At 42.4% G+C, this 17,906-nt stretch overlaps 2 protein-coding genes across 7 annotated transcripts in view; both read right to left on the bottom strand.

The window, feature by feature from the left end:
* Nucleotides 1–17,906, bottom strand: part of LOC119302553 (splicing factor 3A subunit 2-like) — a 33,780-nt gene that overhangs the window by 9,016 nt on the left and 6,858 nt on the right. The window contains exons 7-9 of one of the 4 annotated variants that reach the window (XR_005147644.1): nucleotides 16,238–16,391; nucleotides 15,266–15,393; nucleotides 15,123–15,170 (exon numbers count right to left, since the gene is read on the bottom strand). The exons of 2 other annotated variants lie outside the window; for them this stretch is intronic. The gene's annotated coding sequence lies outside the window, so the exon portion shown is untranslated. Of the gene's footprint in view, nucleotides 1–15,061; nucleotides 15,394–16,237; nucleotides 16,392–17,906 lie in introns of those variants that run through there. One more of the 4 variants, XR_005147643.1, reaches the window with a different exon arrangement.
* Nucleotides 9,996–14,112, bottom strand: LOC119302555. Of its 3 annotated transcripts, none has more exons than XR_005147649.1 (5): nucleotides 13,657–14,112; nucleotides 13,013–13,343; nucleotides 12,620–12,774; nucleotides 11,650–11,895; nucleotides 9,996–10,676 (listed from the first exon to the last, which is right to left on the bottom strand). XR_005147649.1 is itself a non-coding variant. In XM_037579588.1 (4 exons), exons 2-4 carry the CDS (start codon nucleotides 13,133–13,135, stop codon nucleotides 10,517–10,519), a joined length of 438 nt encoding a protein of 145 aa, XP_037435485.1. In that variant the 5' UTR covers nucleotides 13,136–13,343; nucleotides 13,661–14,112; the 3' UTR covers nucleotides 9,996–10,516. The 3 variants fall into 3 exon arrangements, 1 of the variants encoding a protein (XP_037435485.1); XR_005147648.1 differs by having other exon boundaries at nucleotides 13,661–14,112; XM_037579588.1 differs by lacking the exon at nucleotides 11,650–11,895 and having other exon boundaries at nucleotides 13,661–14,112.

Genomic DNA, 17,906 nt, shown 5'->3' with positions numbered 1-17,906 from the left:
CCCGCTTGCCAATCTCCGTCTGTGTTGCCGCACAGTCGCCGTCCTCGTCGCCCCCGGTCGCCGTCCTTGCCGCCCCCGGTCGCCGGTCTCTGTCCTCGTTGCCACTGGTCGTTCGCCCGGCTCCCCTGGTTGAAACTTTTTTGTCATTACCGCTTGAAGCTTTTTCTCCTGGAGGTTGAAGCTTTTTCATTGCCGTTTGAAGCTTTTTCCATCATTGAAGCTTTTTCCCGCGGTGGAAGATTTTTTCTCATGCCACTCTTGAAACTTTTCCTCCAGCTGGATGAAGCTTTTCCACAAAAGGTTGAAGCATTTTATTCCTTGGTGGAAGCTAGACACTTGACTAGTTCCAGCAAAAAACGATGTCGGTTGTAGCAAAAAACGATACCGGATGTAGTGAAATCTGTTGGTCCAGCAAAAAACAGATGTCGTTGTAGCAAAAAAGCCCGCTAGATGCAGCTCCGATGCATGTCACCGCTTGTTGTAGCATCTGTCACCGCATCTGTTGTAGCAAAAAACGAGGTTGTTGCAACAAAAATGTTGTCCTCGTCGTCGCCGGTCACACCTCTGTTGTAAAAAAGCGTCATGACCACATGAATGGATGTAGCAAAACACACAGATGGTAGTAGCAAAAAATTGACACGATTGTAGCTTTTCTCTAAATGGTTGAAGCTTTCCCCTCTATGGTGGAAGCTTTTCTGTAAACGATTGAAACTTTTTTCGTTTTGAGCAGCGTCTGGGTGAAATCTTCCTCTATCATTCGGTTGCAGCAAAATCACAGAGAGACGCCATGGCCGTCATCAAGGAAGATTTTTCAATCTCTGGTTGAAGCTTTTTCATCTGCGGGTTGAAGCTTTTTGTCAAACGGTTGTAACTTTTCCTGTATTTTGTTGTCTGGTTGAAAAAATTTTATCTACTGGATGTAGCTTTTTGTGTCCATGGTTGTAGCACGGGAAAACACCGTTTGCAACTCTCCCAGTACCACGGTTGTAGCTCCTCCCTGTGGCCATGGTTGTAGCACGGGCATCTCGGTCCTCCCGACGTTTTGCCTGTCGCCGGTTGCAACAAAAGGGGAAGAGAGGAGGAGGAAAAGGGAAGAGAGGGAGAAGGAAGAAAAAAGAGGTGGGCATGCGAGCGGGGCTGCAACCTCTATATCCATGGCCGATGGCGAGCTGCTCCACGCTCTACAATGAAGGAGGCGAGATAGGATCAGACGGAGGCGGAAGGAAAAAGAAGCAAAGAAAAAGAAAAGAAAAAAAACGTTTGGGTCAACTAAGCGCGCGTGTGCCAGCGTGTCCCGTGCGTGAAAAAAAGGAAGCGACCGGCCGAGCGCTTCGGCCGGCGCACCGTCCCCAAACACTTACCAAAACAAAATTGAATACCGAGGGACAGCTAAAACGACCAATTGTATCCACTGTCCAAACCCCGCCCACTCGTGTATACCAAGGGAGCTCATCGAGAGTGCTACGGCGTCATGGAGGGAGGAACTTGTTCGCTCGATTTTTCACCCCTTTTGGCGCAGAACATCTACTCAGAATTCCACTATGCACTAGTAGAATCTCACACTTTTGGGAGCGGAACAAAAAACATCGAGGCATATTTACAGTCCGCTCGGCCTACCGCATGATTGTGAGAACAAAACTTAACATAGAAGAATGGCTTGAAGAAAGGGTAGGCTCATCTCACACTACTTCATAAAACAGTGAGTGGAATTCGATATGGAATGTTTAGGTTTCATCAAAACTTCAAGTGTTCATTTGGTGACTAGTGCAACACTCAATTTCATCTGGCGAAGTGCTTCATCGCAGGAACATGGCTACCGCGGGAGCATGAGCTCCGTGTGGGGCGCATGATACCTGGCGGCATGCTGTTTTAAGTTGTCCCATGTCCCGTTGTACCTAGGCCCTATCTTTGGATCCCGTGGTCGAACAGTTGAGTATGAACCAGAAGGAGAATGCAAGGCATTGTATCTTCACCATGCATGCCACTCTTCAGACTAACGATTTTGTTCGGCTTGTGGTCACATTATGGGTGATTTGGGGGGCTCAAAGGTAAGCTCGACAGAAAGGTATATTTCAAAGCCCCCGTGCTATCAATGGTTTCATCACATTTTACCTGGAGGAAATTCAAAGGTTGGCAAAACCTACGCGAACTGCCTCTACTTGGGTTGCACCAGCTAATAACAGGTGGTTATCCTCTCTAGTAAGCTTTTCGAAAGTGAACGTTGATGCCACAGTGGGACAGAGTGGAACTCATGGGGCAGTGGCGGCAATGAGCAGATATTAAAATGGGGTGTTCAAAGGAGCCTCGACAATTGTCTTCCCTACTATTTCAGACCCAACTACACTTGAAACTATGGCGGTGAGAGAGGCATTGGCTCTTTCAGAAGATCTTTACAATCAACGCATACATGTGGCCTCCTATTGCAAGATTGTGGTGGACGAAGTCAGGAGTGGAAGTTGCGCACAATATGGTGCAATCATTTGGGAAATCAAATAACGTGCTAGTGACGTTATTTCATGTAATATGGTCCATGAATTTAGGAGTTCAAACTATGAAACTCACAGTCTAGCGAAGCATCAAGCATGCATTAATTTTAGGGGTTGGCCGCCATGTTTGGTTAGGTTAGCCCAGTAAATTTCCTTTCATCCTTGTAAACGTTGTGATGAATTAATAAAGCTTTGCGAGATTTTCTCAAAAAAATTAACTTGTCTAAAAAAAGTAGATTTGGCTAATAAAAGTAAAATTGCCTCAAAAATAGAAAATGTTCTTAAAAATGGGAACATGGTACCCCGCAGCCGATTGAACGTCGGTCGTGATCTGGTGGTTTTTTCTGATGTTGCATGCATTCGTCCAACACGTTACAATCTCATATTTGTTTGCTCCAAGCATACAATGATCTGCTGCTCTAGGTGTCAGCTTCAAATGTTGCATTCATGTTGCAGTTTGTTTTTTGCATTGATGCAAGCATTGGCTTGTATGTTGAATACGTGCACCAATAGAGATTTGTGAACTTTTGGCTTTTTGTGAGACAGGATGAAACCTCTCGGTGGGACTAAACGATGATGACCTAAGCACTTTCACACTTCGGTGTCACCAATTGAAACCACTTGAAAATTTCGATTGAATTTCAATTGGCAGTAGAAGGTTGGCAAGTGCTCTTCGGTGGGACCGAAGGGCCATCTCAGTGAGACCGAGGCGCTATGGTTTAAAAAGTGTATCTCGATGGGTCCGGCTACATGTGCTTTAGTGGGACCGAGAATGACTTTAGATTTAGGAGATAGATGAATGTGAGGGTGTGATTGAGAATTTTGGAGCAATATCTCTAAGCACTTAAGCAGTTACACCATAATAATCCTACATCTACGTAAGGCTTACAAAGACTAATGTAACCTTCCTAACTAATTAACTTTGCCCCCTGATTTTCGGGTGGGTGGGGCCCCTTCCTCCCCCTTCTCCAACACTAGTTACCCACATTGCACTTAACATAAAACACGTAACATTTTTTACTTAAGTGTAGCATTACCCATTACACCATGATCAAAACCTCATCCTCTTTTAATAATATTGGCTTTCCTATGGGCTCAATGTGATCTTAGATCACTAAACCATAAATTTAGAGTCTTGAAGTTTTGTCAACATCATTCCTTAGCATTTTGTTGGTCCACATTCACATCACGTTGCCATACCTAAATTGAACTTTCCTGAAATATTTTTTGAGTAGGCATTAGTTCAGTGATGTTGTTATGAATTACCAAAATCATCCGGGGATTAGTTGCACTTTCACTTGCGACCCGCGCTGCCGTGCACCACCTCAACGCCGCCATACACACGAACAAGGCACCACATCTGGCCACCTCATGCCTCAGAGCATGCGATGACGAGACGATGGAGGCTTGGGTGGAAAGGTGTGGCAACCAATAGGGTTTTCGCCCCTGAGTCGGTAGGGAGAGAGAGACGGGTGGGGGAGGGCATCAATTAGTGCGTGTTACATGGACAAAATGATAAGAGGGCAATAGATAGACAAAAGCAACCACCTTGTGGTTCCCTCCTCATTTTGTACCACCATGGATCATTGTTTATGTTCTTCGAGACTATGGATTGTTTTTTTAGCTCCAAATCTAGCTCACCCAATTACATGAGAGAGACATGCCACTTCTGAACCTTTACAGTTCAGCTAAAGAACTCTAATGTCCAAACATTCTCTTCAACACCCTCTCGATGGACAGCAACAACTGCGTTGTTGAACTTTAGCAACTTTTTGGCCCTGCACAACCTCATGACGCCATGCCAACCGACACCGAGCGCTGACAGCCCAGCAGCAACGCCGAACGCCATCCACCCGGCCACCACACAGACATAGGCCAGGAAAGCCGACGGCACGGCACACATGGCCACAAGCACACACAGCAATAGTGGCACACGGTAGGGGCGCTTCAGCATGAGGTGCTTGGCACGGAGCCAGAAGGAGGTGAACTCGAGCAACGTGCCCAAGCTATATAGGAAGTTGGCGACATAATCGAAGCCAGGGAAGGAGATGGTGATCATGACAATGGTCGATGCGGCGATGGCGACCCACGGGATCCCGGTGTAGGAGGTGCGGTGAGCAAAAACAGCTGGGAGGAGGCTGAGTTCCGCCATCCCGAGGAGCTAGAATGAGCCATTGCTCATCTGGGCTTTAAACATGCCGATGGAGGAGATTGCCACCTTCCAATACTTGAGCCATGGGCCCCCTATGATGCTTGCCAGAATAGACAAAATTATATTTCCTTTGAAGGAGCAAAAAAAAGGTAGTCAGATCATAATCTGCCTTGGTTGTATTCAGCACGGTTTGATTCTAGAACAAGCATCTCTACAGTTTTATTATGTCCCCTAAAATAACATATCTACGGTTTTATGTCTCAAGAAGGCATTAAAATATTGGTTTGCTAATACTAAGTTGCCGGAGTTTTTCTTATGTCTCCAAAAAAAAGGGCAACTAGGTGGAAATGTATGTGGTGCACTTTTCACTAAACTAAACTCAAATAGTACAAAGTTGTACTAAAGCAGTATCAATTAATATTGATCGAAGGGAGTATCACATTTTAGAATTGCAGGCATAGAAAACCCTAGTCAACTTTGATATAGAATCCAATACTCCAAAGTGGACTTACATGCAAAATCCATATATCGCCCTCTTTGCGCTCACTCTTCAAAGTCATGATATTTTTAAAATATATTAAATAGTGTTTGTCGTGATTTAACATGTACACTTGCAACATTTGGTGGAACAACATACTACGTGTCTCAGATGGAAAAACAATAAACCTAGAATTTGAGTAGTCAATATATATAAGTTATTCAGGCACGCAAAATAAGTGTTTTTTACTATGCAAGTGTACATTTTATATCATGAGAACATCGATGAAACTTTGCAAAATTAACATCTTTTCGGAGTAAGCAAAGAGAAGAAACTATGGATTTTGTGTAAAACCCTCTGCAAACTCCGAGAGCATATATTTTATACATTTTTTTTGCATAAACCCATTAATATAAAATAGTATAATCACTAAAGTTAAGCTAGATGCACATCATAAAAGTAGAATTTCCCTGATTAGCAATTTCACAGAAGAAAAACATGTTTCAGAAATGTGACGTATACCCTCATGTAAGGAGGCCGTTGTATAAGCCCAACAATATCGACCAAGAAAAAAACTAGGCACAGATACAAAGGAATATGAGCGGCGGCAGCAAGTATATATATTTATTTGCAAGGAGGCGGCAGTACGTATATTGATACATAGATATCCTATGTTTTTGTCTCTAATGTATAAGATAGATGATTGCTATTACCTTCGTCTCAAGATATAAGACGTTTGTGTCGGCACATGATAAAAAACAAAGGAAGCAAAGGAGAATGAGAACAAACAAAATGATGAAAAACTTTTGCCCCACAACGATAAGAACAACCTGTAATAATTCTGATACTAAGCGGCATTTGTACGTGCCTGCGGCGTCGGCCAAGTAGCCATTGACCCAGGTATCCGGCGGTGCGTCCGGCAGCAGGTAACTGATAGCGATCAGAACAACCGCTACTGCCAGCGCCCGGGTGAATGTCCGCTCCGGCCGCTCCACCTTGCCGGCCATGGTGCTTGCGCTATCCCACTAGTCGAGGTTCCAGAACATTATGGGACGGGGAAGTACATGGCAGTTCCTACTGCGGGTTTTTTGAACTTCTCAAAGGCTTTCAACTTATGAACGATTTCTTTTTGCTTGGGACTGAGTTTCAAGAAGACACTGAAGTCTACTAGGCCAGGTAGTTTATCCAAGATATCACCCTTGTAGTAGTGAAGCACGTATTTTGTTAGTTCTCCGAGACTTCTAATAACATGTGCTTTCCTTGTGAAGTTATCGTCATTGCAGCAGGGTCTCTTTGACTGACTTGGTGAATTTATCCAACATCTTGAATTTATCATTGATACTTGACTCATTATACAGTCAAGATGATACTATCTTAAAAAACTTTGGGTGTACAAGGTTCAAGATGTTGAACACTTCTGCGACGTGATTCTGAGAAAGTGTATCAGATAGGACTAACGTGGAGTATGTACTCTGCGTAGTGATTCTAGCACATTAGTCGACTCATTCTGAGCTGTATGGCCCTCATCCATTATAAGTAGGTTACGGAACATAAGCAACATGTCCCAGCCAGCATGAAGCTGCAACGGTGCCACCCCCATCACTGTCAATGATCCAAGAGAACCGAGTGTATCCAACCATGAGGATACTCCTATTGGCTTGCCAAGAGTTAAGGATTTCCAACTGATTGGCTTTGCCACCGTTGAAATTCCCTTTTCCATGTACCTAATATGCCTTTAGGAAGTACAACAGGAGGCCTTCCAGAGGGATACTTTGCCACGAAGCTCTGAATGAAACTAATCAGCATAAATGTTTTCCCCGAACCAGGGGCATGAGCTAGAATGGTACCTCCTGGTTTGTCAAAGACTAAATTTTTAAACAGAAAGTGGAAACCTGCCAACTGATGTGCTCTCATCTACTTTTCATGTCTTGGATGAATAGAAATGTCTAACGCAATGAGTTCTTCAGCGACTCTAACATCACTAATGACAATATCATCATAATCCTTTGAACGCATTTCACAAAAATATGATCTTGACCTTGATGCCTGACATGAGGTAAACACAATGTTAATTGATTGTTCCAATGATACATTTAAATTTCATGAATACCATGTAAAAAAATGAAAATAATGATAACCAAAGTTCCGTATTTGTTACTAAACCCATGTCTTGCACAATGTAGCCACTAGCCAGGCCACATCATCTATCTATCTATTTATTTATACTAAAAGCAAAAGACGGTAGAAATAGAAAGGTAGACTTGAAGTTCTCACAAAAATGCAAAACATCCCACCGTTTGTTGAACATACCAGCTTATTTATCAAATTTTGGCACAAACTGTTCCGTTTCGAAAAGAAAGGAAAATTTCGAGCACAAACTGCATGTTCCACATCCTACCATTGTTAATTTTCTTTTTATAATGCATGGCAACAACACACCTAAAAAAAGTGGTGCTTCCACTTTTAGGAGAAGCAACATACACAAAAGTCATCTATTCTTGACGATTTCTTCGACAACACTAGCTCACAAGGGACGTAGGCAGTGATAGCCAAATAAAGAATTCTTTTGGACAACTGTGACTGTAGAGGGATCACGATCTGATATAGCCATTATTCCATAATATCTAAAAACATGAGCGATGGAATCCAATAACGAGTATTTCAACATGTAAAGACAATGCAAGCATCTTGACACTCTAGTTAGTGTCGCCCAATCCTTCTCTTCAACCAGAAATATAAACTAAATGTATATTGCATATACACAGGCAAAACATGGTAAGCATTGGACTAACTAAACTGTAGTACAGTCCTTAGATGTAGAAAAGGTTGTTTTAATTAGATCCATAAATTCCATACAGAAGGGTCCTAGTTCTATGTAGTCAACATTTGAATGGCAAAAGCAAGAACACTTTAGTGGTTGTACCAACTGTCAAGATGGCATACTAATACCCTATTATTTACCATCGCAAATTAAAAGAAGTTGTTCAAATGTTTAATATGTACTAAAATCTCCAGGTCTTCAAATCTACATGTTGAAATAAGCACATGACATGACCGGTGCAGAGAATATGTTAGGGGGCGTCCATACAAGGAATGATGGAATAAATAGCTATGTGTAGGAAGAATCCAACTACTATAATTAGAGTGTATAGTACAAATACATGATACTAAAAGAATACATTTAGTTTTCTTTTTGTGTCATACATGCACGAAAAGTGGGAAAAAAACGAACCTCCGACCTTATGGTTAAGGGCCACACGCTCTAGCCAACTGAGCTATCCAGCTATTTTGATACAAAAAATATTTAACCGTACATATAAAAGCTACGTGATCTCTTCCATGGCAAATTCCATCTCAAGTGATTGCAAAAGGCATCAATTTTCCAAATATTGATGTCAATCCATGAGACTGGAGACAGGCATAATACATCACCAAACCCTCTGCAGCACCTGGATCCGACGAGTTTTGGTCGCGAACTCGCGCGCGCCATGGTGGAGCGTCAGGGCCGCGCCTGCGGGGAGGCCCTGGTCGCGCGTGCTGTCACGGAGCGCCATGGTCGCGCCTGTGTTCACGGCGCCCGTCGGGAAACCCTGGCCGCGCGTGCCGTCAGGGGCGCCATGGACACACCCGTGCTCACCGCGAGAGCCATGGCCGCACCCGCCCGGAGTCCCTGGCCGCGCGAGCCGTCGTGGAATGCCATGGCCATGGCCATGCTCGCCGCACCCGCCAGGAGGCCCTGGTCGCGCGCGTGCTCAAGCAAGCAGCAAGTGGCGGCAGAGGCAAGAACACACGAGGAGACGTCTTCTTCGACTCGGCGCCAGGCAGCGGTGTGGGCGGCAGGGCGGATCCTTGCTGGATCCGAGCAGCCGCTGGTGCCCGATGATGCATCCACCTTCATGGAGGTAGACTGAGGTCCAGCGGGGTGGCACAGCACGGATGGCAGGTAGCCGTGGCGGTGGGGCAGCTCGCCAGGGTTGGGCTCCGACAGCGGCGCAGGATATGGCAATGGTCGGGTCTTTTGCTTTTTTGACAGGAAGAGAGGGGAAGAGATGCATCCGACAGGTGGGGCCTTGGGCCACCTCAGCCAATTATCCACATAGGTACGCCACGTCAGCCCGACAGGTGGGGCCAACTTGTCAGTTTCACTGTTTTGTGGGCAAATCAAACAATCGGTTCTCAACGTTATGCATTAGGCACATTCCAGGTGGTTTTTTGAGCCCTGGCTTGAATGTGGTACCAAGTTGTTATCCTAGCCCAAAGTGTGGTGATTTTGGGTAAATAACTCGCAAATGGATGTATCGTGCATGTCGATTCTAGAATGTTAACTCTAGCTCAGTAAGAACATGAAAATTGTGCAACCAAATATTGAAACAACCAACAAGGATTGACAACTACCATAAGTACTTACATAAGAGTCACAATTTAGGCACACAATGATATCGATGCAAAGGATGTGCAAACAACACTTCAAAAGATTTAGTGACATTAGTATTAAGTAGGATACTAGAATGTACTCCCTCCGTTCGGAATTACTTGTCTCGGAAATGAATGTATCTAGAACTAAAATACGTCTAGATACAATGATACATCCATTTCTGCGACAAGTAATTCCGAACGGAGGAAGTAGGAGACACAACTTAGGATGACAAAAATGTTATAGTCACCTAGCAGAAACTTCATGGCAGAAAACGTCGGGGCAAGAGTTTCTAAGACAACATAAGCTATAAAGTGTCAGACTATTATATCCTCTTTGACCAGCCTTACTTCACAGAACCCAGTAAAAGGGCAAAATATATGTAGAGAAGCAAGAATCAAGGAGCTGAAGCTGAAGCACTAAATGGTGAAAACAAAAACAGAAAATTAAAGACTGAGACATAGATTGGTAAGGACATAAACATAAAATATTGTTTAGTTATGAACAAAATGACAAAAAAAATAGCAAGAGAATCATATGCATAAAGGGATACGTGCAAGCTCCTGTCTAGTACAGTTGGATGGGAGACTTTCAACATGTAGAGTGTTTGATGCATCTGAAGGAAGAGAAGGCCCATAAGAACCAATATAAGGTATCTGTAAAGATGTACCAAGTCAAGTATGTTTCCTCTTTCTTTTGGTTCTAGAGGAGCCTTACTTGACAACAATGACAATCTGGAACAATCGGAAAGCCATATATACATGGTGTACGTACAACAGCCAGCCTGCCTTCACCTTGCATACAAAAAGCCTTGATGTCCTAGCACATCGTCCTGTTGTCCCGCAGCTCATCCCCCCTGTTGTTGATATCAACTTCGTTCAGCTGGAAGTCCTCCGATGTGCAGCACTGCTCGCTCCATTCAAACCAAAGCTTTGGTATCACCTTCTTGAATGCAGTTTCATAGGTGTTCTCCAGAGAATCAGCTGCTACGAGCGAACACTTTCTTTTGCTGCCCAGGCCAGTACGCCGGCCTGATTGCTTGACAGGTAACAGAGGGGTTCAAGTGAACATCTAGAATGACGACTCTTGATGTGCCCACCAGGGAGATGCCCTCCCCGCATGCCTTGGTAGAGCCAAACAAGACTTCTGCATCAATAGAGTTGTTAAACTGATCCATTGTCAGTTCTCTACCTTCTGAAGTAGATTTATTATTACCGCGGATCACAAAGAACTCTAATACTTGCCAGCCACTTGTCTTAACCAATAGACTTTTCAAAAAATTCATGGGAAGTAATGTACTGACTAAATGCAATGACCTTCTCTACCGCAGATTCCACAAGTGCCAGGATATTGGTGAAAAGGCTGGCCTTCACACCGTCGGCCACGTTGATAGACCTGACCAGACTATCAACAGTTACATCTATCAAGCTGAAAGCCCTATCTGCAGCATCAACTTCTAATATTTCTGACAGACATGGATGCATGTACAGGGCAGTTCCTACTACGTTTTTTTTTTTTACTTCTTATAGTCTTCCAACTTATGAACGATTTCTGACACTGAAGTCTACTAGGTCAGGTAGTTCATCCAAGATATCACCCTTGTAGTAGTGAAGCACGCCTTTTGTTAGTTCTCTGAGACTTCTAATGACATGTGTTTTTCTTGTTTAGCTATCATCATGCAGTAGGGCCTCTTCTACTGACTCAGTGAATTTATTAGTGACCCCTTTTCAAATCCTGCGACCTGATATTGATACTTGATTCATTATCAACAATAGGATATATGCTACTATCTTGAGAAATTTTGGGCACAAAAGGTTCAAGATGTTGAACACTTCTGCGACGTGATTCTGGAAAAGTGTAAGGACCAATTACGTGGAGTATGTACTCTGTGCAGTGATTATAAGTAGGTTAGGAACCATAAGCAACATGTCCCAGCATGCAGCTGCGATGGTGACACACCCATCACTGTTAATGATCCAAGAGAACTGGGTGTATCCAACCAAGAGGATACTCCTATTGGTTTGCCAAGCGTTAAGGATTTCCAACATATGCCTTTAGGGAGTACAACGAGAGGCCTTCCAGAGGGATACTTTGCCAAGAAGCTCTGAAAAAAACTAACCAGCATAAATGTTTTCCCCGAACCAGGGGCATGAGCTAGAATGCAACCTCCTGGTTTGTCAGAGACTAAATTCTTAACCAGAAAGTGGAAACCTGCCAACTGATGTGGTCTTATTTGCTTTTCATGTCTTGGATGAATAACAATGTCTAACGCATTCAGTTCTTCAACGATTCTAACATCACCAGTGACAATCTCATCAGAATCCTTTGAACGCATTTCAGAGAAATATGATCTTGACCTTGATGTCTGACATGAGGTAAACTTAATGTCAATTGATTGTTCCAGTCATACATTTAAACTTCAATTCATTCCAAAGTTTATATTATGCCATCATGACATTTCTGAAAAATTATAATGCATAACAGTAGATACCGAATATCAGAAAATAACAACTACATGTGCTATACTAGAAAAGTTTCTTCATGCTCGAACTACAGGAATAACCAAAATAACAACCCACGAGGTCTAGCGTCAGGCTCTGCGGCATGAGCAAATGTGTCAATTTTGTCGGATAAGATGAGCAAATGTGTCAATTCTCAGGTATGATTGGCATATTGTGCCCCTTTAGGCACTTGGCTCTTATAAAAACAGATTTTCTTGAAACAACATAATAGTGTAATACTCCTCCGTTCCTAAATATAAGTCTTTTTGGAGATTCCACAACAGACTACATACGGAGCAAAATGAGTGAATCTACACTCTAAAGTATGTCTATATACCTCCACATGTAGTCCGTAGGGGAATCTCTAGAAAGACTTATATTTAGGAACGGAGGGAGTACAAAGTAAAAAATGTATTTCAAAGCAGTTTCAGCACACCAAATGGGAATCCCACACGTGCCTGTGGGCCACTTTGCTTGTTGCTAAAAAGGATATTTGGTAAGAACTTCCAAAAAATTAAAACTACATATGTTGCTAAACGGCCTCAGAGTTACAGAAGCATCATCACATATTTTAAACAAATAACATACCTTTCTCCATCGATGATCAATGATTGTGTCAGCCCTTCTCTCACAATCATACCGCAGACACGGCATACATGGCCCAGATCTTCATGAATCTGTATTTCATGATTGCAGACGTTGTTCACCTCTTTCTCATTGGCTGCCTCTTCAAGTGTGTCGAGCTGGCCAATAAATATAGCTAAATCATTATGGCAAACAACATAAATCCAAATAAACAATTTAATGAAGATAAAGTTTGCAGATTTCTCTTATTGAGCTGAGCTCATCTATTCTCAAACTTTACAAGTTAAATCAATTTGCAGACAGAGCACAAAATTGTAAGAATACTATAAAATTACAAAATGATATGTTTCAAAATGCTGCAGCAACAAAAGTCATAAGTCTGATTATAATTTGTACCTTAGAGCTTTCAAGTGCCACTGAGTACTCATTCCAAAATTCTTCAAGACCATCACTTTCCTTTTCTTGTATATGTTCTTCGTCCATAGGCTCATCTTCCCCCATAGGCTCATCTTCCTCCATAGGCACGTCTTACCCCACAGGATTGTAAGGTTCTGAGGGCAAATCAAATACTGCTGGATTTGCTTCATTTTTTCTTTTTCTTTTCTTGGCACAATTTCAACATCCCCATCTACTTGGGACCTTGGATCAACTTTTCGTTTTCTTTTTTCTCCTTAGGAAGTGGAGGGGAAACTTGTGTTTCTGCTATTTTCTCCTCATGGGTAGCAACCTACATTGAGCAGGAAGAGTTACGACTGGAAGATGAAAATTTTCAGCTTTGAATTGGAGTAGATTCAGCAAATATCAAACAATTATACTCCATTATTTTCAGTACAAGAGAAAGGGGTACTTGTGAACTAAGATGCGTCAAATAATTATGGATGAACATTAAAAAAATTGAAAACAAAGATAACAGTTTCGCAGTGCCCCTCAGAGATACTGATGAGGCAGTGCAAAGTTGATGCTACTAGTTTGACATTACAAACATGTAGAACAAAAAACAACAATATAACTCTCAGTAAAAAAATGCAAGTGAAACGTACATACAGCCAGATCATGGATACGTTCCTCCTCAGGTCTTTTCTGCAATATAACTCTCTCAAACAGAACTGCTGATGGTTGATAGCTGGCCGAAGGATACTGATTCATTGAAGTTGCACTTGGACTATATGGAACAATTTGACTGTTTTGATCTCTAGCATGCATTGTCTCATTTACTTCATCAATTTCTTCGGTTACCTCTCATGAGCACCAGCCTGTTCTGATGGTATCAGCTGTTTATTTTCTCAGGTGTGAGCTGTTTGTTTTTCTCAGGCGTCAGTCATTTGTGTGCTCCTGTGCTTTCATCATCATCATCCGAATCAAGAACTATTATGTCACTCTTTTTCTGTTCTCTGTGACTTGCATATGGTGTTCATTGACTTGGAGAAGGCCTATGATAAGATACCGCGGAATGTCATGTGGTGGGCCTTGGAGAAACACAAAGTTCCAGCAAAGTACATTACCCTCATCAAGGACATGTACGATAATGTTGTGACAAGTGTTCGAACAAGTGATGTCGACACCGATGACTTCCCGATTAAGATAGGACTGCATCAGGGGTCAGCTTTGAGCCCTTATCTTTTTGCATTGGTGATGGATGAGGTCACAAGGGATATACAAGGAGATATCCCATGGTGTATGCTCTTTGCGGATGATGTGGTGCTAGTTGACGATAGTCGGACGGGGGTAAATGGGAAGTTAGAGTTATGGAGACAAACCTTGGAATTGAAAGGGTTTAGGCTTAGTAGAACTAAAACCGAGTACATGATGTGCGGTTTCAGTACTACTAGGTGTGAGGAGGAGGAGGTTAGCCTTGATGGCCAGGTGATACCTCGGAAGGACACCTTTCGGTATTTGGGGTTAATGTTGCAGGAGGATGGGGGTATTGATGAAGATGTGAACCATCGAATCAAAGCCGGATGGATGAAGTGGCGCCAAGCTTCTGGCATTCTATGTGACAAGAGAGTGCCACAAAAGCTAAAAGGCAAGTTCTACAGGACGGCGGTTCGACCCGCAATGTTGTATGGCGCGGAGTGTTGGCCGACTAAAAGGCGACATGTTCAACAATTAGGTGTAGCGGAGATGCGTATGTTGAGATGGATGTGTGGCCACACGAGGAAGGATCGAGTCCGGAATGATGATATACGAGATAGAGTTGGGGTAGCACCAATTGAGGAGAAGCTTGTCCAACATCGTCTGAGATGGTTTGGGCATATTCAGCGAAGGCCTCCAGAAGCTCCAGTGCATAGCGGACGGCTAAAGCGTGCGGAGAATGTCAAGAGAGGGCGGGGTCGACCGAATTTGACATGGGAGGAGTCCGTTAAGAGAGACCTGAAAGATTGGAGTATCGACAAAGAGCTAGCTATGGACAGGGGTGCGTGGAAGCTTGCTATCCATGTGCCAGAGCCATGAGTTGGTTGCGAGATCTTATGGGTTTCACCTCTAGCCTACCCCAACTTGTTTGGGACTAAAGGCTTTGTTGTTGTTGTTGTTGTTGTTGTTGTTTTTCTGTTCTCTGTGCTCAATAGAATTGGCCATATTAGTTTTAACACTCGGCCCATAACTCAGAACGGGCTCGGGCAGAGTAGAAAGGAAAGTTAACAATTGGACCTTCTGAGCATACAAGCTGTCCCACTCCTCGGTAACACTGCCACATCCAGAACTGCGAATGGTATTTGCAGTAAGTGAAAGATTATTGATGGGGTTGGAACTCTTCCTTTTTCTGCGGTAATACATGCCTACAGAAACAGATGACTGATTAGTTATCATATACTCCCTCCATTCCGAATTACTTGTCGCAGGTATGGATGTATCTAGATGTATTTTAGTTCTAGATACATCCATTTCTGCGACAAGTAATTTGGAACGGAAGGAGTAAGAGAGAAGAAATAAATTTGCACCAGCAATGGAAGTAGCACTTCTGCTGATGTTGCATATAAGCCCCATGCAAGGTGGACAAGAAAAATGTGGGATGCATACAAGGCAATCATAAGTAGAAGCACAGACAGTTACATGTGGAGAACTATAATGATCATAAAATGCAGCGGCCATTATGTAGTAGTCGACCCACCACTTGTTTAACACAAGCATAGTAATTGATGAACAAATAGGCACTTTATTCATCAATTCCTTCTCATAGGTTTACTAGGTATCCTTAATTTTGGCATCGAGCTCTGTATTTCACTTGGTACAATCCAATTCAAGTAGCAATGAAACTTTATGCATAAAGCTAGTAGCTAGTAGCTACTAGAGATACACTAGAAATATCACCTACAGTAAATTCAGTCCAAACTCAAATACTGTTCTTTGCATCCAGTCATGCACAGACTACCCAGAAAAGGAGTGTCTAAAGAAAAGAAAAACACAAAGGTGACGTGAGTGTAGAGGGCAGTGGAAATGCTTCAACTGGGCAAAACTATATTCACACTAGCATTTCAAAGAGCAAAGTTGCTTCAATACCTACAAATATACAAGCTTGCAAACAACAATGTACTAGCAGGAAACAGATCACCACAATAATACCCGTGACCGTATCCAGCATAGAAAAGAACAATACTCATGAAACAACCATAAAGTGGAAACCTGCCAACTGATGTGGTCTCATTTGCTTTTCATATCTTGGGTGAATAGCAATGTCTAACGCAATTAACTCTTCAGCGACTCTAACATCACCAACGACAATATCGTCAGAATCCTTTCAACGCATTTCAGAGAAATATGATCTTGACCTTGATGCCTGACATGAGGTAAACATAATGTCAATTGATTGTTCCAATGGTACATTTAAATTTATGAATCCCATGAAAAACATTGAAAATAATGCATGGGAATAAATACATTTAAGTTGGTTGAACAGACCAGCTTATTGATCAAATTTTTGCACAAACTATTCAGTTTCAAAAACAAAAAATATTTGAGCGCAAAGTGCATGAACCACATCCTACCATTGTTTATCCTCGCATACCTGCCATTTTTATAATGCATGGCAACAATGCACCTAAAAAAAGTGGTGCTTCCACTTTTGAAGAAGCAACATTCTTAACGATTTCTTTGACAACACTAGATGACATGGAACGCCGGCAGTGACAGCCAAAAAGGGCAACCTGGTGCATGTAGCTCCCGCTTGCGCAGGGTCCAGGGAAGGGTCCGACCACTTTGGGTCTATAGTACGCAGCCTTCCCCTACATTTCTGTAAGAGGCTGTTTCCAGGACTTGAACCCATGACCTCATGGTCACAAGGCAGCAGCTTTACCAAGGCTCCCCTTCGCCGGCAGTGACAGCCAAATCAAGATTTTTTTTTTTGGACCAACAAGACTGTAAAGGCATCAAGATCCGATATGACCGCTGATTTCTCGTAACACTCACTAAAAGATATTCATACATACTGATAAATATAAGGGCCTTTTTGAGATAAGAAAATCCCAAGTTCTCAATTGAGGAGATGGTGATTTATTTAACTTATCATGCAGCTTGACAACAAATATCAAACTAATGCCAAAATGGCACGAATCCAATTTTTTACAATTTACAATATAGTTGATCATAATAGATCCATTTCAAAGCTCTTTAGAACAGTAGAAATATGTGCTGACAGCTGTGTGGTAATGTTTTAAGCAAAAACTAGACGACACTAACCCCAAAGGTCAAACTGCTACCAGCACTGTAGAAAAGAACACCAGAACTCCATCCTATAACTGTCATAGGATTGCCTCAAAGCTTTAACAGAAAAACTTAGGCTAAGGAAACAATAATCTGCCATGCTTCTGTTCTATATTCTCGTTAACAAATCCAAACATGTATTAGTCTACAAAACCTAATGTAGTGATGCTCAAAAACAGCTAAAAAAAATCTAACAATCAACAATATCTCAAATATCCCTGTTAAGCTAGAAAACAACCATAGGGTTGACTATTAAGCTTCCCAGAAAAATATTTGAAGATAGGGCTATACTGCTACTGTAGCCCCATGTTTTTTGTAGACATAACAAAAAGCCTAGGCGTACACAAAGCCAACAAACAGACAATTGCATAAGCTACAACCATAAGCATCAAGAAAATCTATTGTATAAACTACTAACATAAGCATCAACAAAATCAGATACTATTCCATTTATCTATGCTAAACTACCACATCTGTTACCGTTGTCCCTTGCACTTCTATATGAATCTCAAGGAACAAAACAAAAAATTAATCTGCCTACATAGGCAGAGAAATGAGCAGTAAACAAGCACAACCCAAAGGCAGGACGTTG

Source organism: Triticum dicoccoides, chromosome 5A (genome assembly GCF_002162155.2).
Source record: "Triticum dicoccoides isolate Atlit2015 ecotype Zavitan chromosome 5A, WEW_v2.0, whole genome shotgun sequence".
Classification (NCBI taxonomy): Eukaryota; Viridiplantae; Streptophyta; class Magnoliopsida; order Poales; family Poaceae; genus Triticum; species Triticum dicoccoides.
This window is presented reverse-complemented; position numbering and strand designations above follow the sequence as displayed.

Coding starts and splice junctions, on each gene's coding strand:
- LOC119302555 (XM_037579588.1), bottom strand. CDS start 13,135: ATGGAGGAAGATGAGCCTATGGGGGAAGATGAGCCTATGGACGAAGAA. Junction 12,775..13,012: donor TGGCACTTGAAAGCTCTAAG/GTACAAATTATA, acceptor TTTATTGGCCAG/CTCGACACACTTGAAGAGGC. Junction 10,677..12,619: donor TTGATCATCGATGGAGAAAG/GTATGTTATTTG, acceptor CTATTGATGCAG/AAGTCTTGTTTGGCTCTACC.